At 45.5% G+C, this 22,268-nt stretch overlaps 2 protein-coding genes across 5 annotated transcripts in view; one reads left to right on the top strand and one right to left on the bottom strand.

The window, feature by feature from the left end:
- Positions 1–22,268, bottom strand: part of EBF2 (EBF transcription factor 2) — a 189,518-nt gene that overhangs the window by 141,324 nt on the left and 25,926 nt on the right. The window contains exon 1 of one of the 2 annotated variants that reach the window (XM_090125411.1): positions 5,235–5,323. The exons of the other annotated variant lie outside the window; for it this stretch is intronic. The gene's annotated coding sequence lies outside the window, so the exon portion shown is untranslated. Of the gene's footprint in view, positions 1–5,234; positions 5,324–22,268 lie in introns of those variants that run through there. 2 annotated transcript variants of the gene reach the window in all.
- The window catches only part of PPP2R2A (protein phosphatase 2 regulatory subunit Balpha), a 37,437-nt gene continuing 20,451 nt past the window's right edge, over positions 5,283–22,268 (top strand). The window contains exons 1-4 of one of the 3 annotated variants that reach the window (XM_090125414.1): positions 5,283–5,461; positions 5,776–5,842; positions 8,106–8,169; positions 11,375–11,449. In XM_090125414.1, the coding sequence (XP_089981540.1) occupies positions 5,385–5,461; positions 5,776–5,842; positions 8,106–8,169; positions 11,375–11,449 (283 nt within the window). In that variant the 5' untranslated portion in view covers positions 5,283–5,384. Of the gene's footprint in view, positions 5,462–5,775; positions 5,843–8,105; positions 8,170–9,235; positions 9,424–10,565; positions 10,755–11,374; positions 11,450–22,268 lie in introns of those variants that run through there. The other 2 variants (XM_031608029.2, XM_090125415.1) reach the window with 2 other exon arrangements.

The following is a 22,268-nucleotide window of genomic DNA, read 5'->3' on the forward strand; positions in this document are numbered from 1 at the left end:
ATCTTAACCCAACCTACATTTTGCACAGAAATCTGAGGGAACTTCAATCCTTACTTAGCAAGGAATAATTAGTGTCACTCACGTAGCATCAAGAGGTACAGAAAGAAGTCAGGATCCTTAATGTTCGGGGCAGTCAGAGGACACACACACACCAACCTTGCTAAAGGGTTTAGAAAATGGGAAGTAAGAAATCAGATCATTTGCCTCAGTCATGCCATGAATGCGCAGCAGAACAAAACCCAGCTCCTGTGAGAGCCTTCTAATTTTGAGCATACCTTTGATTTTGGTAAAGGAAAAAGTATAGAATGAGTCCCTTTTTGATCTGTGCTTAATGCTATTCGCTACTGAACCGATTTCAAAACCTACCCTGGAAATGGCTGCTTTTCAGTGCTATACAAAGCAGACCCTACACTGATACAACCTGCAAATCAAAAAATCACCTTCTGTTTTAAGAAGTCTCCTTTTAATACAGTAAAATATAGTAAATAATAATAAATATCATTCCTGGGTGTGCAGATGGAGAGGGAATAAAGCCTGTTCCCAGGATCAGTTAACCTTCCTACCTTCCCAGTCACGACCAGTATCACACTGGTTGCAGAGGAATCTGGTAACACAGCCAGCCTCCATTGGCTTTCCTGCAGGAAACACCTCTGCAGATGAGCACCAGAGCATCACTTTTTGTGATGGTTTCTTGTGGTAAATCTAAAGTCCATTTGGCTCATTCTCATTACTGCTCTAAGAGGACAATAGAGATACAGTGTATTAAGCAAACAATTGCCTCCTTATGTAATGTTCAATCTAGTACAAGGAGGGGAACGCTGAGCAAGAACATGGCCAAGAAATGAGTAAATAGGAAAATGACAAGAGGGTAAATGGAGCAATTAGGAAGGAAAGGGATCTTTTTTGAGCTTGAGAGCAGGGAGACAGAGGTTGCAGAAGAAAGGGCTATGAAATCACAGAATCACAGAATTGCAGGGGTTGGAAGGGACCTCAAGAGATCATCAAGTCAAACTCTGCTAAACAGGTAATAATCTGTGATCTACTCTTGCCTCTGCAATGAAGTACTACAGAGATCTGAGTGGCCACAAACAGATTTTCAAGGGTGCAAAACGCGGAACTGAAGTCAGACCAAGGAAGCATTTCCCAAAATACAGAGCACCTTGTAGCTCAGCTGACCTCAGCGTGCAATGCTGAGTATTGAGCAATGGGCAAAATCTGCACGCCACCATCTCTCCTCTGTTTGCAGGACACCGGGCTGGAAACGCAGAACACTTCACTTTCCAGATCTTCATTTGCCAAGCTGTGGGAACTGTTCATCCTTCAGTTTCACATTTGGGCAGACAAGACTTTGGATGGATTTTGTATTTTATTCTTAATGGTATTAAGAAAGTTTACCTTCCATTCCTGACAGTTTTCCAGGTTTCCAAATGCATTTTCTTTACAGTGTAGGGGAAAACCAAGGCCTTTCAAAACCCCTCTGTTGCTGTGGTTGTTTGGCAAAATACAGAGAAAGAAGGAAAAGAAGGAAAGAAAGACCTACCCGCTGCTGAGGATGGCCAGCATCAAGTTTAATTAAGTTTAATCCAGATCTTGGACAGAACGAGGTGAGCAGGAACTTGAATTAAGACTCTTGTGGGAAATATGTGTTAGAAAACAAACCAGAGGAATGCACCATATCCTTCCTTCTATCTTGGACCCTTTCATGGATGTTACATTCATTCTTTAAATACAGGGTTAGAATTAGCTTTGTCTCTGGGTGCAGCACAATTGCCAATGATGTCTTTGAACAAACTCAGCGCTGTGTTCACCCCATCGACAAGATTTCTGCTCAGTCAGGACTGCCTCAGACCAAGAGGAACCAGAGTTTTGCTTCTGCAGGGTCCACGAAGGAACAGAGCCAGACCTTGTTTGGTTTGGTTTGCTGACATGGATTGTGAGGATTTATGGTATTTAGGAGCAAGACAGTTCAGGTGGTGCTGGGGGAAGTCTGACCCCACGGGAACCCCCTGGAGCTGCCCCATGAATCGATGTTCTTTTGATTTCCTGCCTGCTACTGGGAAACACATCTGATAAGGCTGCTGGTTTCTTAGAGCCCCTGCAGAGCACAGGGAACTTCCAGTTGGTGGGAATTTGAAAATATTTCTAATTGTTGTCCATTTTGGACTGTAACCAAGTTTTTGTAAAGATGAAATTTCGCTCAAATCAGAAAATTCTTATTTTTTTAACTGGGGAGGGGCAACTTTCTAGCACTGAATACCTAGAAGTACTGTTTTGTTGTTCAAATTTGCCTGGAAAACAGCTCTCTATTAAAGAGCATCTCTCATTTACCTTATGGTCAGTCTCCTATAACTTTCTACAATTACGATAAACATGTAATATGACAAACTGACTGATTCCAACCTTGCAGTTCTCCACCTCAGAGCTTTTCAGCCTTGGATTCAATGTCACCAACAGGGGGCAAGTAGGGGAGGCTCTGCACACAGCAAAAGCTGCAAAAAGCAGTTCTGTAAGCAGAGGAACTTGGCATCCCTGAGCCTTACAGCTGGGTTCTCTGGGGTCGAGTAGGATGCAAACTTGGATTAAGGCTTTTGCCACACAAGAAGCATTATAACACTACTTTGCCTGGATGGATGCTCTGAAGTTTAATGGGGTCCACGCTCAAATCAATCTGTCTGCCTATCAGCTTTCCTTGAGATCTGTAGGCAGTGGAATTTCCTTGAAGCCTCCATTCCCATGAGACCAAATTGGAATCGGGCATTGCGTCAAAAGCTACTGTGGGGAAGTGGATAGACATAGAATCATAGAATGGTTTGGGTTGGAAAGGACCTTGAAGATCATCTCATTCCAACCTCCTGCTATAAGCAGGGACACCTCCCTCCGGACCAGGCTGCTCACAGCCCCATCCAGCCTGGATATGAAAGCCTCCAGGGAGGGGGCATCCACAGCCTCTCTGGGCAATCTGTTCCTGTGTTTCACCACCCTTACAGTACAGAATTTCTTCCTAATATCCAGTCTAAATCTACCCCCTTCCAGTTTGAAGCCATTTCCACTCGTCCTGTCAAGCATGAAGATGTAAGCCTCATTTTGGTTTTACCAGAGGAGAGAATGAGAGGAGATACGTGTTGGCACTGGGGCCAAATGCAGCCATACTGTGTGCTAAGGGCAGCAGAGCAATTCCTGTGCAAGAATCACTCTGGACAATGGCTGTTGGTGGGGCTACATTTCCTTATATCCTGGGTAAATCATCTGCTTTGCATTGTTACAAGCAAGAAAAACAAAGGCTGTTTTGGGCCCCCAAAGGTCCCTGGAGCTCAGAGCAGTGTAAGGAAATAACCTCAAACACGAAGCCAAGTTGATTTCAAGCCCATGCACTACGAGCTCTTTTTAAAGCATGTTATAAATGTTTTAACTGAAAGGCTGCTCCTAGAAGCTCGTGAAGTGCTGTCATCCCCAGTTCACTTCCAAGGAAAAAAATAGGAGCAGAAAGCTTTTGCTTGAGGTCTCCAAGGGAATCAACAACACAGCAAGGATTAGAACTAAGGATTTCCTGTCCAATCTGCAAACCACACCTCTCTCCTGTTTACAGTGTTAACTTATTCCCTAGCAGAAAAGCCATGTGAATGGAACAATTCAGTCTGCTATTTCAGCCTCCCTTCCTTCCCTTCTCAGTTCATTCCTGGCATTACCTTCAGACTTACAAACCTGCAGTCAGAACTGGGCAACAAAGCAAAGCAAGGGGTGTTTCCCAACAGTTTCAGCTCCAAAGATTTGAATACTATTCACCAAAATGGAAAAAAAAGTTTGAAAACTTAAGAAGTGCCTTGGAAATACAGTGCTGTTATTAATGAAAGCAAAAGGTCAAGGGACCTCAAGGGATAAGTTAATGGATGACTGCAACCAATGGTGCTGGTTACCTGCATAGGCACTTTCTGCATATGTGACTCCAGGAATAGTAGAGCAGCATTCCTACTGCTCATACTCAGCATGTGTCATCTCAACCAAGAGAATTTTAAAGAGATATCTTGAGGCTCTTTGCATTCCCTTTCCCATTCTTTTTCTCTTTGTTTTGATTTAGAAGTTGTGTTTCCCTCTAGAATCCCAGAAACTGGAATCATCACAGAACGGTCTGGGCTGCAAAGGCCCACATTGCTCATCTCATTCCAACCCTCTGCTGTGTGCAGGTCGCCAACCAGCAGCCCAGGCTGCCCAGAGCCACATCCAGCCTGGCCTTGAATGCCTGCAGGGATGGGGCATCCACAGCCTCCTTGGGCAACCTGTGAACAGTGCCTGGGTGAAAAATATCTCCTTGAAAAATATCAGCTGAATTTCTTATGTGATTCCAGGACATCAGTTTGTCCCCTCACTACCATCAATGAGACACCAAAAGCATGAGGCTTCACTAGAGGTGAGGATCAAGAGCAAAAATACTCATGTTCAAAGACTGCAAGGGCATCTTATCCCAGATTATACTCAATCCCAGATTATATTCAATCATCTCTCCCCACAGCCCGTGGTGTTTAGGGAACACTTCTCCTGGCACAGTCAGATTGCTGGTGTGCTGAATGCACACACCCTGCTGCGACCCATGGAGCTGGCAATTAACTTCCTTACTGCAAAGTCCTATTAAAATAGCAGAAAACACAGTTCCAAAGAGCCAGTGGAGCTCGCTTCAGATCAACTGGCTTTCACATATGTTTTATTAACAGCTTCAGTGATACACAGAGAATAACTGCAGCACTAAGACTTCTATTTACTTACGCCTTTTGAAATAAACCTGCACAGGCGCAATTATTCCAACACACAGCAAAGGATAATAGCTTGTTAATTAATGCATATAGACACATTGCTTTAGGAAGGATCTAAAATAGAAGATACTGAACCCCATTATTAAAGGTAACAGGGAAATCCCATAGACAGCAATGTTTGTAACATACTTGCTTCAGCTTCCTGCTTTTGTTAAAGGGATTTGTTTCATAGGGGGTTCTGAGGCTACTTACATCACCTATTTCAGTTTACTAGTAAGGAATGAGCAGTTCCATTCCCTCAACACCACTGCAACCCTTCCCCGAAAATAAAAATTTTAGCATATGGGTCAGGAGGTGTAGAGGTTAAAAAAAATAGAGAAAAAGGAAAAAAACAAAAAACAATGCAAGGGCCTTCATGTTTCTTATCTCAGCTCCTCCCCTTCCTGCCGAGTGCCTCATTAAGGTGGTGGTGAGCAAAGCCCTTCTCACCTGGGAGCTGCTTTGTGCTTCTGGGTGATGCAGCAGATTCTCAGTTAAGTCTCTGCACAAAATGGTGTTTTTCCAGAAAGTCATGTTTTGAAAAGATTATGCTATTGCAATGTTCGCTCTGTCTATCTCAATATATTCCAAGATTGAGGAATGTTGATCACCTTTCTTCCAGCAGCCAAGCTAATAGTTTTGAATCCTTCTATGTGTTTGGAGTCTCTTCAGAAATGGTATGAAGAAAGTGTGTTTTCAAGCTGAGGAATGGAGATTCTCTGCATCAGTGCTGAAAACTGGGGCTGGGAAGGGCTGTGGCAGCTCTGCCCTCGGGCACAGAGCAGCTCTGCTGAGAATATTCCCAGCAGGGAAAGGTCTTTTTTTGCAATGCAGTCTGGTGTTCAACTGCTCTTACCAGACTAAAGTGCTTTCTGGATGTCTCGCTTTGTGTCTGATGCTCAGTTTAAGATCTTTGTTTTCCTCTGGTCTTATTTTCTTTTTTCTTTTCTGGTCTTATTTTCTCTTATGGTTTGTTTTCTGCTGCTAACAGGTTTCAGAGCTCTGGGTTAAGATCAAATCACCCTGAGGTGGAAGATTTGAAGCTGAAGAGGTTCCAGGTGATCCTGAACTGCATGCTTTGTTAATCCCTCCTAGTAGATGATAAGCACTAAACCTATGTCAGGTGGATCTCCTGTCTTGCCCTGTAGCTGTGATTTCAGTTTCAAGCTAATTTCTCATCGTAAGTCTCTTATTTTGTGGTCAGATTCATGCTCCCCTAGAAGGAACCAGAACTAATCAAAACCTAGTGAGAAAATTGAAGATGGTAAGAATGTAGCTTTTGGATGCCACCTCTTTTACTATTTTTTTCTTTTAACTAGAAGATTCTGAGATGCCTCCTAATTAAAACACTCATTTTGCTACCCCCCAACAGGTGCTTCCTGCCCACTACCTGCAGGACCATTTTTCTTTCCCAGAAGCCCTGCTTTCCTTGCATTCTTGCTTACAATTCTTCAGGATATAGAATCTAAAGAACTTTAAATTATTTAAAATGAATCTCCTGCCAAAATTCAGGTGTACAAATCCTCTACAAATTGGGCTTAAACGATCCTTCAAACTAATATTTTGCAAATTGTGGTTTCAGCCATTATAATCTAAACCTGCTCTAAACAGATCAAGTTCAGAGCTGGTTTTAAACCGGTCTTGCAAACTACAACTTTAATGAATGCACGAAATTCTTTCCAAGTCTAATTAGTCTTTCAGTTTGCTTGCACCAGACTGGAGACAAGAAAAAATCTTTTGTAATTCCGGAAAGAGAAAGCTGAGGCTTCCCCTTGTTATAGCAGAGCTTTAATCCAATGAAGTTGACACTTTGGAGATGGCATGAGCTGCTCGCTTATCAAAAAGCAGGGGCTGCCTGACCTCTTGTGTGAAGCTCCACCTGGCAGTATTAAAGGCAGAGTCTGTTTTGATAATGGCTGTTAATTAAGTGGCCATGTGCATAGAGGCAGTCATGTGAAATCAAGAACGGGGAGACACGGGGTGAATGTTAGCAAGCATTTCTCTCCCAAAAGGCAGCAGAAACCCCTATTGCTGAGATACTTTGTGCTCAGACCACATGAAGTCCCAAAGAACGTGCTGCAGGGATGAATCACATCGCCCTGATGTTAACTTGCAGTGACCCAGCTATTACTCAATTCCAGTGATAATTTTGGTGATAATTACTCTCTTTATTTCTAAAGTGAGTTGTTGTAATTCATTATAGTCCTGTCTAACGGGTCAAATTACTAGGAAAGTGAAGCAGATAGAAAATGGTGACACAGTTCTTGGGGCCATAGCTGTTTGATCATTGATTTGACATGAATGTGTAGTTTTTAATTGGCCACTGGTCACATTTTGGTTTTAAATTGTTCGAACTTCTGCAGCTCCTGATGCTGCTGTGAGCTGCCTGCTGTCTGTGTATTACACTCGTCCTTAACAAGCAGAACTGGAGACGTTTTTCAGTGGGTCTTTGTCCCGGCAGTGTTCTCATTTCCTGGATGTGGCCCTTTGCTCTGAATTGAAGGGGTTCGATGTGTAGCAAGAATTAATGATTCAAGCATAATTAGAACAAACACCCAAGGAAGCTTTGTGCTGTTGGTTGTGTGTAAACTGAACGTCTCACAGTTACCATCTCCCCAGATCACCTGAAGAAATGCTTAAACTGCAGTGAAATCAAAGGGTCTCTGTATGTGCTTACAAACTTCCAGGCTGCAAAATGCTGCTGCTAATTTGCCCCAACCATTAATGCTACGGTGAATGTGTGTGTCTGAATTAGCAAGCGAGCAAAGGCTGTGATTCCCAAGATGTCTTACTAATTACCATGGCTGTGATTTAATGTTAATTATTTATTATACTTCATTATGTTCTATAGCTCAGTTAGCTCAAAACAAAAACCTGGAATGTTGGAATTATGATCCTTCGTTCTGGCAGTGTGATATTAAATCTTTTCTAAGAAGGACTTTGTTCTAATTATAAGGTATGTGCTAAAGCTTCATTAATTTATATTACAGAGCTAATTGCAAGTCCTTTTCAACAATGCTCGTTCTGCTACAAGAGCCAAATTCTATAGTAGTACAGAATGCAATGGATAAATGGGGCTACACAGAACTGTTCCTTCTGTGTAGCGATGAGGATGGCTTAAAGGGATCCTGAAGCATGAGGGATGGCAGCTTCTGTGCCAGCTTTAGAATACAGTGAATACACAGATCTGTAGAGTTGAGTGGATTTGTTCCCTCAGCTCTGGGAAATGTGGGCCATGTGTTAAGGGAAGGCCCTCAGCACCACGGTGATCCAGGAGGAGCTCTTGATTGTGAATGCTTTCCAATGTGTTTGCTTCTCTAGGTTTCTGCCTTGCTCTCAAAATGGACTAAGCAAAACATGTGGCTCCAGATATTCCCAAACTTAGGTGAGTTGTCTCTCTGAAGCACACCCCATACATGCTGAGTTCCCAATACTGCTTTTTGTTCCCAAGAATTGTTTGATTTGCACGCACAGCCTTTGAGGGATGTAGTGGTAAAGATGCTTTTCTACAAAGCAGCCCCCAGGCTAGGCTGGTTCTGGGTTTCTGGTGTGCACCAGGCATGGGGAGTTGCTTTGGGGGTGTTAAGGGGCCCAAATGCAGGGAGGCTGTGGATGCTCTGGCTCAGGAGGTATTCACAGGAAGGTGGGATGGAGCCCTGGACATGCTCGGCTAGCAGGTCTGGAGGTTGGTGGCCCTGCTTGTGGCAGGGGGTTGGAACTCACTGATCCTTGGGGTCCCTTCCAACCATTCTATGCTCTGTGTTGTGCTGTGGTTGATGAGGAGCTGAGCGGTCTTCCTTTGAGCTGGAAGTGCACAAGAGTCGTGTGAAGGCACATCAGTGGAGCGCCCGGTTTGCAGGATGAGCTCACGATGCTCAAAGCGCAATCTGGATGAGCAAACCCTGCCCTGCCCGCCAAGAATGGCAGCGTTTGCACAAATATCTGCTAACTGATGACTTTCACGAGATCTTCAACAGATGGTACCGAAGCGATGGCTGCAGCGCTGTGCGTTAATTACGGGACCGGTGGGTGCAGGAGGGCCGGGCCGGGGCTCTGCGAGGGGAAGGGCGGCTAAAAATGGCTCCGAGGGCGAAACGGCAGTGAGGGCTCCTGGGTGAAATCAGAACCCGAGCGTGCGGGTGGAATGGAGAGCGTGCAGGAGGGCGGGGAAGGCGCAGCGGGAAGCTGTGCGACGGCAGCGCGAGGAAATGGCAGGAGGGAGAGAGGGAAGGAAGGAGGGGAGGGGGGAAAAAAAAAAAAAGCAAGAAAAAGAAAAAGGAAAAAAAAAAAAGGGAATGAATGGGCAAAGCGCAGGAGAGCCCGGAGCGCGGACACGCGGAGCGGCGCAACGGTACGGAAGCCGCGCAGGGCCGCGCCGCCCCGCCCCCCCGCCGCCCCCCCTCCGGGTGACGTCACCCCCAGCTCGCCCGGCGCCATTTTGAAAGTGGAGCTGCCGGGGGGGGGCCGGAGCGAGGCGCGGAGCGGGGGCAGCCCCAGGAGCGGAGCCGGCCGCACCCCCGCCGCCATCCGCCGCCATCCGCCCCCCGCGGCCGCCCCGAGCGCGGCACCGCCGGCACCGCCGCGTAGCGCCGAGCCCGCCCGACCCGCCGCGGCCGCTCTCGCGAGCCCAACATGGCAGGTAAGGGGAAGGGGTGGCTGCCGCGGGGCGGGGGGCGCAGGTGGGGCTGCGGCCGGCCGGGGGGGGGGGGCGGCGGTCGGGCCGCAGCGGCGGAGCCGCCCCCGGTCGCTGTTTGCCCGGCCGCCCCGCGCCTCGGCAGCGCGTCCCTTCCTGCCGGCCTGCCTGAAAATGGCACGAGGGAGCGGCGGGGAAGTTGGGCGCTCGGCCCGCCGCCCTCCCGGCCGTTTGGGGCTGCGGGCTGTAATTAGGGAACGCGGGCTTTCGGGGCGTCCCTTCCCGTCGCTTCCTCTGCTCGCTCCCCTTTCGCATCCCGGAGCGCTGTGCTGCTGCGTGCGGTGAGGGATCCCTTCCTCCTCACTTTTCCTGGCAGCTGCGTTTGGAAACGCGTTCCTTCTCCTGCAGGTTGCATCGCCCTTGCAGCGGAGCGAGGGCGGCCGTGCCGGGTTCGTGCTTTGCCTTTTCCTCCCTCCGCCGCTCTCCCACGCTCCGCCCTCCTCTTTTTGTTTTATTAAAAATAAACGCAGAAAACGCCACGGTTCGAGGTAGCCGTGCGAAAGGCGGCGTTTCGCCATCGTGCAAAGAGGGCAGTGATTGATGCCTCTTACAAGCCGTCACCTTTCAGCAGCAGGCACCATGGCAGCGTGCAATGACGGAGGAGGAGGATGGAGAGGAGGAGGAGGAGGAGAGCGGGTTGTGCGGGGTTGGGGGATGTGGGTGCAGCCCCATTGCTGCCGAAGGCTTTCTGGCATCTCTGGCACAGCTGGGTGCTGCTGGAGCCCTCACCGGCTTCGGCTGCGTGCTTTGCTTCACTGTAATCCTTCAGGAAGGAAAGCAGAGCGAGCAGCGAGCACCCACCGATCGCATTCAGCACCGCTGAAGCTCTGGGTTGCCTTTGGAAGGACTGCTTCGAGCTTCGGATTCCCACCTCTTTTGCTCTTTTTTTAACCCCTCGGATGGATATAGGAGAGGGGTGAAATCCCTTCTGCATTCTTTGTTGTGCCAGGAGCGGTTGCAGCCCTCTGGATTAACGTGTAAATGCCATCTGTTGCTCAGCCTGCTTGAATTGCGTTGAGGAAAAGTTCCATTTTGACATTGGCTTGCCAAAAAAAAAAAAAAAAGAGGAAAGCAAACACAAATGGTGAGGCAGCAGGGCAGGCCCATGTCAGCCCCTTCCTGTGTGTCCTCAGCCCGGCGGTGATTTGCTCAGAATGCAATGCAAAAGAAATGGGTGGTGGTTTTTGTGCGTGTTTTGGTTCAGGGTTCAAATGAATCGCCGCCTCCCGCCGGGGCAGGGATGTTCCTGAAGTTTTCTCTCCGATCCGTGTTCTATGGTAGTAGAGCTCATTACCTCATGTTGCTGCTTTGTGTTTCTGCTCGGGTTTGCTGCTTTTTTTTTTTCTTTTTTTTTTTTTTACCTCTTTTTAAGCTGATAATTGCTTTCATTACTGCTGCTAAGAGAGCTAAACTTGGGGTGGAATTATTTTCTTTAGCCTTCAGCATGTAAGTTCAGCTTGGTGCTTTTGGAAGGGGAGGGAACGATTGGCATGCTTGGTTTGTGTCGATTGAAATGTTCTGAGAATTCGGAGCTTTTCTGCCGCTTACCAACCAGGTTTTGTGTGTGCTGGGAGAGGGCTCTGATTTCTAAAGTAGGAAGCAGCTCTCTGTGAAATAGGACGCTGGTGCTGAGCGCCTGCTGTGGGTTTGGTGCCAGCTGTGTGAGCCCTGTGAGCTGCTCCCGTCCACTTCTGCCTCTGCTCTTTCCCTCTAACGCTGCCTTGGATGCCAGCAAAGTGCTGAGGACGAAAACAATATCTGTAAAGGGAAAAGGTGGGGAGGGGTGGCTGTGCCAGCCCCGCTGCTGAGGAAGTGGGTGTGAGCAGTGTTGTCTGAAAGCTTCAATTGGCAACTCCTGCTGCGGTGGGGGGTCTCATTTTTGTATTGTGTTTTTCAGGAGCTGGAGGAGGAAATGACATTCAGTGGTGTTTTTCTCAGGTGAAAGGCGCTGTGGATGATGATGTAGCAGAAGGTAAGAGCAATCTTTCAGAGTATCTTTTTTCCCCCAACTGCCTATAGCTGCTCTTTAGGAGATCTTAATCTTTCCAATCTCAATCATACGCAACTTGGGTGCAGCAGAAAGACGTTTATGTGCGTTCAGAGTCCTCTAGTCAGGATCAGGCTACACCAGCAGGGTTCTCCTTGTGCTTTGAAGGACTCCATTCACCCTTCTGAAGTGCTCACCTGTAGCTGTTTTCCCAAACTGTTAGATTCCCCATCACTCAGCTTTTGCTTTCTGCTGTTCCCAATCTGTGAAATGGGGCACGTGATACTTGCGTTCCACAGGGAGGTGGTGTAGCAATTAATTAATGTTGGTATTCTTTGAAGATCCAAGTATTTGATAAAGATGGAGTGACTTCTCCAGATCTTCCCAGCTTCTATTAACCAGAGGAGGATGAAATCAGAATATTTGTGTGAGTTTGTTTACCTCAAAGCTGATGGGGGGGTTTTGTGTTAGAAACAATACGGAAATTGCGTAAATACACCACAACAGGGCTGGCAGTGACAAATGTCATCTCTTACTAAGATGGCTGCTTCTGATCGTGACTACAAGAAATGTGCTTGCTGTTGTCTGGTTGGGCATCTTTGGAGGAGTCCCACTTGCTGAGTACTGCTCGGATTGTCGTGCTGGTGGGCAATGTTTCTGCTTTCCTCTCTGCTTTGAGAAAGTTTTGGACTTCTCAGTGCATTTGGCCACAAGCTTGCATGATACAGCCTGTAAGATCAGGAGTGAGTTTTTCTTTTGCAGGCAGTTGTCCTTGTCAATTATGCAGTTTGTAACTTTTCTTTAATGCATCCCAAATGCTCTGACTTGCTGACAAGTGAGATGAATGTTGGGTTTAGAAGGGCAGTAGCTGCAGTTCCCTTTATTTCCCCATTCGATGTGTGATTCAGATGAATTTTAAAAGGCAGAAACTAAGAGTCTGATTTTATTTGTTAGCTACAGCATGTGGCAGACAAGGTGCTTTAAAAGGCTGGTGTTGTTTTGTGAGCTGAAGGATGGCCTTTGTAAGCAAGAAAACTGCAAGTTTATTTTAAAGCTTAGTTTAAGAGTTTTTGAGAAAGTATCTTTAGAGGCACGAGCTGTGAACTACAGTTAAAAGTAGTAAATTTTTCCTCTGATCAAGTTTAAATTCTCTAACCTTTATTTTAATTGCATATCAAGTTAAATCCTCAAGGTACAAATACTGAAAGAATCATGGTTGTGTGGCAGATGCTTGCAAATAATTCTTCATTAAAACAGACAGGTTGACTGCATGTAATAGTAATGAGCTACGGGAGTGGCTTTTACAGGGATGTGGGAAGGCAGGAGTCAGGAAGCAGCTTGTCCTTGGCTCCCTTGGCTGCTGCAGGGCCTCGTACTTTGCACCATGAGAAGTGACTCCAAAGCTTTCTGCTTCCTGGCAGGTGAGCTGTGCTGTGAGCCTGGGTGGAGGTCAGGGGAGCCACTGCTGCGAGGGAAGTAGCTGAGCTGCCTTCAGTGCTGGCAAACCAGTCCTGATGCTTTCCTGAAAGTTTTTAGGAGTATGGAATATACAGGCTTGTGCTTTTGTGATCCAGAGAAGAGTTTGGTGTCATTGCCAGCTTACAGTACAGACCCTGAAGCTTCGCTGTATTGCTGGACATCTGATGTGTGTGTCTGCATCCTGGGACAGGGTCTCAGAGTTGGGGTTATGGGTGGTTGTAATCAATCTGTGGAGCTGAAGTTCTGAGCTCTTCTGGGTGTTTGGATCTCAGGATGCTTGCTGGAATTTATTGGAAGCCGGCTGTCTTAACTGTAATGCAGTTTTACCTTCCATGCAATCCTTGGAGTTCCTACTAAGCTTTATAATGTTTCTCCATAATACTGTTAAAAAGGTTAATAATGTATCAAGCTAAAACTTAAACCTTTTCTTTTTCTAAGTTACATTTCTGGCTTCAAGTTAGACTCACTTGAACAAGATGCAGCTTTATGTAGTTCTTGTAGAATTAGAACAGCAGTTTTGCATGCTTCTGGTCCTCCTTCAGAATGCCAGCAGACAAGCTGTCAGTGGCTCTGAGCTTGCTGTGACCTTTTTCCCTCCTCTGTCTGCTTTTTTGTGGCAGGCTCCACAGCCAAACCTTAAGAAAACGGTGCTGTCTGAAACTTCAATGGTCCTTTAACCGCTGTGGTCTGCAAGCTAATGAGTGTGGGCTCTGCTTGCCCCTATGAGCGAGGGCAGTGCCAGTTTGCTGAGGGTAGTACCAGGGTGTGGGTTTCTGGTTTATGAAATGGCATTGGAACTCAAGTTTAGAAAGCTGACTTTTGTGGAATACTGAAACTTCGCTCACAGAAAGTGAAGGGGGAAAAACAAAGCTGAAATGGAAGGAGGTTTCACTGTCTGTTTTCTTCCTGTTCTTAATAGAATGTTAGGATACTTAAATAGAAAAGTTAACGTAAACCAGGGAGTGTCAATCAAGAAAACTGCATCTGCTTAACTGCAGCAAGCAGTAGAGTTCAACCCAATAGTCTCCCTGAAATGTTGCCTATAAATAAGCCAAGGGAGAGCAGTGATAATATGATAATAATAGCAAATTAATAAAGTTTGTGGAGAATGCTGGTTCAGCAATAGGAGCACCTACAGCTCTTCAGGTGCTTTGGCCAAAGTGGCTCCTTCTGAGTCGGTGTTGGTGGGTTTGATGGCTGAAGCACAAACTATCATATGAGACAATTGTTAATTTTTTGGCTTTCTAAGTGCAGTGTGGTAGGTGGATGTGACAGTATTTCTTCAAGGGATGGAAGGAAAAGGAGGGGGAAGCTGTTACTAAAGCCTGAGGAGTGAAGATGGCAATGATTGTTAAGGGCCTTTCTGTGCCACTCTGCTTTGGCAAAGACTTTACAACTGGAAGGGGTTTGGTTCCATAAGGAGCAGTGGAGAAGAGCCTCTCAGTGTGTATGGAGCTTCTCTTTGGTTGTAAGCTTTGGCCTGGCTCTGTCACGTCAAGGTTAGATACAGAAATTGGGTTCTGAGTTTGAAATCTGAGTGTCAGCTTTGTTACGCTTTGGGTCTTGATGTTTAGCTGATGGTATAAGGCTGCCTTATTTTGTCATATGGCTGTCCATTGTGTCAGGGCAGGGGGATCACAACTTCTGCTGTCTCTGCTTCTCAAAGAGCAAATTCTTTGCTCCACAGAAGCCTTCCTCACTTCTCTACTTTACACTTGTCTTGCTGGAGCTCAGTCCTACTGCAGATGTGCTCATCTTGTTCTGTCAGCTCTGGAGGATCCAGAGCCAGGACATGAGATCAGGCAGAACTTTCCTGGTGGTGAAAGCAGAGTCTGTTCTCAGTCCGTTCAGTGGTCAGGGTGTTCAAAACATCTATAATGCATGAGTGTTGTCCCCTTGGTGCCATTGCTGTTTCACTGCAGGCAAGACTTAATTGTCAAGAAGTGCTCAAAAGGAGACATTACCATATTTTCTTAGGAGTTTTCTTTGTGGGAATGGCTGCAGAAAAGGACGAGAGGTTTTCTTCTTTGTTACATGGTTTGTTTTTGTTCTTCTGTTGTTAAGTTCTCCAAGATACAGCATGGTGGCAGCTCTGCTTGGGAACAACTTAGGAACTGTAAGTTTAGACTGCCTGAAAACTGGATGCTGGCTTAATGGAATGAGTTCATATTTCAGAACAAATTAAGTCAAATTTGTTTAATTACTTGGCAGAGGGAAAAGAGTCAAGCTGCTCTATCTAAATGTTCTTTCAAGTGTAATCCAGAGATACGTAAAAGTCTGATAGTCTCCATCCAAGGCTGGAAGCCAGGAACTTAAGTCCTAAGCTTTGGCCCTGAGTGATTACCCATCATCTTCGACAAGTTGTTTAACTCCTTGGTGCCTGGCTGCCTCTGCAGGAGCGTGGGTGCTGCTGGCTCTGACGCTGTTCTGTGCTTCTTTGTTAATCTGTTGCTTATTCATGTTTCTTTATAGCCACAACGGTGCTGTAGTCTGTTGCAGTTGGTGACATGATGAACAGATGAAGTCCCTGACATTTCTGTCCCTGGACAAATTGCATGTGGTCAGAGATAAGAACAAGGCTTGACATTTCTCTTGTTCGGGAATGTTTTCTCTGTTTGATTCTAGGTATGTTATAACTTTCAAATGTAGTTTTGTGTTTATTTTTGGCTGACTTCAAAATTGCAGAGCAGCTGTGGGCACTTACTGCTTCAGCAGTGCTGGTGGTTTGCCTTCAGTACACCAAAATAGCTGCTATTAACAGTGAGGAAAACTGAAGTCAGGAATGGGAACTGCTGTAAAAGAGCAGTTTACCACCTTGTGAAGTTTGCTATCTTCCCCTGGCTTATCAGAAAACTTTCTCTTTGTCGAGTCACATCTATTGGTACTGGAGGTTAGAACTGCAGAACCTCCTCTGTGCCTGTGTGGCTGTAGCACATCCTGTTCTGTTGGCTTAGTTGCTAATTCTCTTCTGGATAGAGGGATGCTGCTGGGATCACTTGGGAAGGAGGGCTCCTACCCAGCTGAGCTTGTGGGCAGCAGTCACAGAAGAAACACAATGGCATTGTTACAGAAGCAGTCGTTAGGCTTTTCTGTAATAGGCGCTGATGCTGTAGGAGGGGAGGAAGAGTTCTTTCTCTCCCAAAAGATTGGGATGCAGTTGTTGTAGTGAGGAGCTTAACTTCTGTTTCTGAGGGCTGGGGTTAAGTTGTCTGTGCCCATAAAGTAGCATTAGTTCAGAAGAGCAAGGACTGCAAACAGGTTTTAAATGGCAGCTTGAAATGTCTTGGCAGTCATGCTGACCAGTGTTGTGCTATTTCTTTCTGTGTCATTCTGCTCTTCTTGGGATCTTTTGCACTTAACACTGCTTTTCCCATCTGATTTTTAATTTATTTCTCTGTTGTTAATATAGCAGGTAATGATCAGGCCATCAGACAGCAGCCATATGAAGGAACACAGCTCTGCTGTCTGGAGAAGCCCTGCTGGATTACAGCTCTGTGGCTTTGAATTTTAAAGGTGCTTCCTCAAGGTTCTGTTTTGGTTACTTCTGTCCTCACAGTGGGCTTCTGTGGTAGCTGTAGCTACACAAAATGCGTGCAGAGGAGAGCTAAAATCAGGAGAGCTTCTGGCAGATGCAGCGCTGATGTAAGAGTTAAGAGCTGGGTGTTCCTAGCTGTGCTGTTTGCCTTTCTTTTTCTCCTGCTGTCTTCTGACTTGCCTATTTAGGCCATGGCTACATGTTTGGCAGCATTTCTGCTTAAAGAGGCACTCCTTCCCACTTTGCTGGCACCAGCATTCGTGTAACTGCACAATGAACTCGCCTGGGAAGCTGATCCAGCTAAAAAATGCTTAAAATTGTGCTTTTGACTGGATTCTTTCTCAGCTGAACTGAACCCTGATCTGGTTCTCAATGCTGTGTGCTTGTGACAGCATTGAGTGAAGAGATCAAGCAGCTCAAGGAAGAGGAGGAACTCTGGAAGAGAGTCAGTTTCCCTGTAGGATTTTAAGTACAGTCAATACAAGACGCTGATCTCCAAGTGCTGTGCAACTACAAATGGTAAACTAAATGAGCAAAAGGGACTTAGAACTTTGCTGTTTGAGATGTGCTTTGTGCTGTTTGAAGGCCAGCAATAAATACACCACTACCACTGCTGTGGTGGTGATCCCAGGCTGGATTTTAGTTCAGTCTGATAGGATAGCTAAAACTTCCATGGATGTGTGGGTGTGCAGACACTGACAGTGCAAAGAGAGGGAGATGAAGGTGTGCCTGGGGGGCTGGGAGTGCAGAACTGCCTGGTGTGGATGGAGGGACACACCAGTGGTCGAGCTGCTTTGCACTGTGACAGCTCTTGATTTTTTTTCCAGTCGCGCACATGTGTGTGAATGCACACCCAGCAGTGCTGTGCACAGTGCCATCCATCACTGGGGTGTCAGTAGTGCTGATCTATAGCAGAACTAGAGTGCATAGGAGATATTTTTCCTCCAGCATCCATGTGAGTAGTGTGTGAAAAGAGAAGCCATGCTTGGCTTGTTTAGCATTGTCATCAGCTTTGTTGTTTGGTTGTTTCTCTGTCTTGTTATCAGTATGGTTTAGTTTCTTGTAGAAAAGAATAGCAGTTAATTGGGAGCTGGATTACTTACTGATTGCTTTACAGTAAAGCACTTTAGATAATCTAACGAATGATAATCTTCTCTTGCTGTGTCTTATCGCTCTTAATATGATTTGAAAAACTGATCCCTTGTTTGGGGTTTTTCCTTCATCTAAATTAATGTATTGTCTTATATTTAGATGCTACAGAACGAGGCTGCTGTGCACACAACTAAACCTGCGATGTCCTGTTTCACCCTCAGAAAAAACCATCAATTAGTGATGGCACCAAACTTGTTCCATGCGTTCCTTAGGAAATGCTGCTCTTGAAGCTGTTTCATTACTGTAACATCCATATATATACTTAATTTTCTACTGCTTTAGGGGTATTTTCCAGACCTTTCTTTGTTTTATAATACACAGCACCGTAAATACATACAATATTTGTAGTACAGAGAGCAACCAAGACATCAGGGAGGTTGTTAGCATGGGTTGATAACATTACTGAAGGTAATTACTGGAGGTTTCTGTGCATGGCTGTGATTTGGTTACAGAAATAAAAGTAGCTGTGAGCTTTTCTCTTCCAACTTCTTGTGCTTTTGGTAAGCACTGGAGGAGAAATTATTAATGTGGTCAGACATCCTTTGGAAAAATGTATTTTCCTCCCAGCAATCCACAAGTGATAGCACCATTAAGGAACCCAGCCTATTGGGGTCATGTGTTAACCCCTCTGGCAGATAGGCTTGCATCTAATTGTGGAGGAGAAAAAATCAGGGTCAGAAAGAGAGGATTTAAGAGTTGTGCTGTGAAAAAGATTGGTTTCCCAGGTATGCAGAATGCATTTTGTTTGGATATGTTTCTGCTTGTGTTCTTGGTTGTAGTGCCTTGCATTGGAGCTCTGGGAATTGCATGCTGTCCAGGCACACTGTTAAAGCTGCATGGCTTTGAAAAATTCAGGAAATAGAACTGTGTATGTTCAGACAAAATCAGTCTATTAAAATCCTTTTTCTTTAATCTTGAACTCTAAATGTCTGATTCCGACAGACCCTTCTGAGAGTTGCTGGGCCTTCTTCTTTTGAAACAGAAATCATCAGATAGTGTTCTTAGTGCATCTTGTGTGGGGTCACTTACAAACATTGAAAGAGCTGAAAAAAATCTTTTAATAATTACTGTTAAGCTCGTTCATGCTGAAATGTGGCCTGGGAATGGGATGAGAAGTTAGGCAGCCTGAATCCTCCCCTCCAGCTTGTTGTTGTAGGGGTGGCAGCTGCTTCTGGAGGCATTGGCTGAGGCATGCATTTCTCATGGTAACATCTTCATTCTACAGCACTGCCTTCTGGAAGGGTTAACTTGGTGCTGTTACTGCAGCAGGATGTGTGCTGCACTTAGCCCAGCAGTTTTGTCACTGGCAAAGAGCAAGCAGGCAGCATTTCAGTTCCAGAACGTTGCATGGTGCACGTGTCATTGCTGGCTCCCTGGAGTTTGACATGAGGAAGCTCATCCCAAACCTGGGAGTCCCTCACCTGCTTGCTTGTATAACATCCTCATCCCTCTGCTGTTCCTGAAAATCTCTGATCTAAATTGTCATCTATGACTGTGCTCTGAGGTCACCTCTGTGCTGTTACTCAGTGTTCCTTTGCGAGGATTAAGCGTGGTGATGGTGATGGGGGGAAAAAAATGATGGCACAAAGGAGTACACCACATGTAGGAGCACTTCTGGCTTCACCTGCCCTCCTTGCTGGCTGCTGTCACTATGAAGAAGTCAGCAAGGGCAGATCATGTGCACAGCCCTCCTCTGTCGTGTAACTTTGTGCTGAGATTCTTTTTCGAGAAGCCTCACTAAAGTGGAAGTTGTTTGGTGCTGTACAATTCCTGTTCTTTTGAACCACTGTCTCTCAAATGGGGCTTAAATTTCTTGAATAACTGCATGGTTGTGTTGTTTTTGTTGTTTTTTTTTTTTTAAACCAAGTTTAAAATTTACGTTTAATTATCCTGAGGGGATAAGGAGGAGTGAAAAGTAAGGTAATGAAAAGCAATCATACAAGTCAGGATTCATCTGTAAAGGGCAGTAAATCATTTCAACCCTCGATGCTTTATGTTCTTTATCTGTAAGACTGGTTTGCCTGTTGCCCAAATGGGCTTCCAAAACTTGGAGATCTGTGCAGGGCAGTCATGTAACTAATTGTTCCAAACCTTGGTTTTATAGCTCTTGTAAAACTTCTCTGAGATCAGAGATAGGATCCTAATCTATAGGTAGAGGAGATGAGATGTAAAGTAACTCCCTTAAGAATTTGGGTCAGTGTTTTGTTCAGATTTGTAGCATCCTTTTTTCTATGGCATGAAGACCTGCCTTGAGAGGTGTAAGATGCGTCCATTCCATTTTGTATCACCTGGAGAAGTTGTCCATAGTGAGTGAAGCAATCAGAAGTTTCTATTCCACAATCTCTTAACAGTCAGAATTGTGCATTCATCTCTGCTGGAAACATCAGCAGCACTTGTGAGCTCCTTGGGCACACTGCCTGGCATTCACCTGCATAGTGTACCTCTTACCTACTATAATGCAGAGGAGGGAGGGTGGTTTTCTCATTTTCTTACTTTTATTTTCCTTCTTTAGCAGGAGGCAGTGGATGTGTCTGATAGGCAGAGGTTTCTCGCATTCTACAATGTGATACTTGAAGAGCCATAGGAATTCTTGGCCTTGGCTTTTTTCCCTGAAATAAAACCTCTAGTCAGAGAATGTATGGGAAGAGTCCGAAACAGCACGATATTCCAGGAACTGCTTTCTGCTAAACAGAAATGCCAACCAGACTGCAGAGTTCCATTTGCTCATTTTAAAAGGCAGTCAAATCCTGATATTTTCCTAATGTCCTGCTAACTTGCTGTGTGTGTTTTGTAATGGCTTCAGCAAAAAGAAAACCAAGATACTCCCATGCTCTTAACTGGCATTCTCAGTGACAAATCAAGAAGGGCATTGCCCAGAGGCTTCTGTTACATCCAAGCAGAACAATAGCGCAGCGTGTTATTTCCAAATACATTGTTATTTGCAAACAGAACGAGCCACTGGCTTTTCTGTGCTGTGCAGCCTATTGAAATTCTGGCTGCGATTCCAGCAGACTTTTTCCATAAATAGCTCTGCAATGCTTCGGCACACAAACAAGCTCCTGAAAGTACCTGAAGTCTTCTGAGGGGACTGCTTGGCCTGTGTTAGTGGCTGGTGCTGCGGTGTGGGTGCTGTGATGGAGGTGAGGAATGAATGCCTCTATAGGCTGAGGTGTGGGACTGTGAGCAGGAGCTCAGAACAGTACAGGAAGGACTTGGAGCTCTTGGAGTGGATCCAGAGGAGAGCCACTAAGATGCTCAGAGGGCTGGAAGTACCTCTCCTATGAAGAAAGGTTGAGGGAACTGGGATTGCTTAACTTAGAGAAGGCTCCAGGAAGACCTCATTGTGGCCTTCCAGTACTTGAAGGGAGCATATAAACAGGAGGGGGAACAGGTGAATAATAGTGATAGGACAAGGGGGAATGGTTTTAAACTGAGACAAGGGAGGTTTAGGTTGGGTAGTAGGAGGAATGCACAAATGTAGGCAGAAATGGGTGTGTTTTCCTCATTAGTGTGGAAACTATATTAGTATTTTAATCAAAAAAACCAAATATACAAGCAAATGCCATGTAGTAAGTCAATACAGCATGAAATAGAAACAATTGATTCTTTTAAAGAGCAGCCATCCAAATAAAAGCATCCTTTTAACATTTTGTACTGAACAGGTATTTGGTGATGTGAATTAATACGTAGCTCATCTTGTAGCGCAGATTTTTCAGTGCCATCTCAGTACCCTTGGATAAGTAATGTAGGGGCAATTTTGGTGCGGGCGTGTTCTAATTGGTGCAAGCTGTCTTGAGTAAGGTATCTTATTGTGTTGAGGAGAGGCTTCTAAACCATCTGAGCTTGGAGAGGTGAGTAAATACTTCAGTGATTCACCTGGTTCCCAGGGTTGCTGTCCCTCTAGGCCTATTGCTACTGAATATTTTAACAAGCAGAGAACCTCATTTAAAAGGAGTCAAAGAGCTTGAATGTGAGTTCAGCCCTTGTGAAATCCGTGCTCTGAGCAGTGTGCTCTGCGGTGTTACGCTCAGTCCCTGCTTATCAAACCTGTTCATCAGCTGTCACTGCAGAATGAGGGTGGAACCATAGAAGGGAGCTGGGAAGGCCTTGGAAGCTCGTTAGTGCCATCTTCAATGTGAAGCTTCCAGCTTCCCATGTTACTGCTGATGGATGTTTAGTAAAAAGCCTTCATCTAGGGGTAGTGTACAGCCTGGGAAAAATGTGCTTAAAGCATAGCCTCCCATATTCTTGAATGATGTTTTTTCATAATGTTTAAAATCATACTTGGTGAAGGTGCGTGTAAAATTTATATGTGGGGGTTGCATGCTGGTCGTGGATAGGAAGTAGCCTGGGTACCCATAGGATACCTATAGCAGTGGGGACTTGGTGCACTTGATTGGGTATAACTTAATGGAAAGAGCAGCTTAGCTGCTGACACGTCTGCCTTCTTTAGGACCTAGATGGTATTTCTGAGTGTAAGATGTTTCGAGAACATTCTTTGTTCCTCCCAGGCATGTTGAGAACAGTTCCCAAAGAAGGGGAAAGTATAAATAAAACAGCTTGGCAATACAGTAAAACACTTCTGCCACAAGGAGTAATTAGCCCGTTCTTGGAAAGGGCTACAGTGCCAGCATGTTA

This window comes from Phasianus colchicus, chromosome 27 (assembly GCF_987193195.1).
Source record: "Phasianus colchicus chromosome 27, bPhaCol1.hap1.1, whole genome shotgun sequence".
NCBI lineage: Eukaryota > Metazoa > Chordata > Aves > Galliformes > Phasianidae > Phasianus > Phasianus colchicus.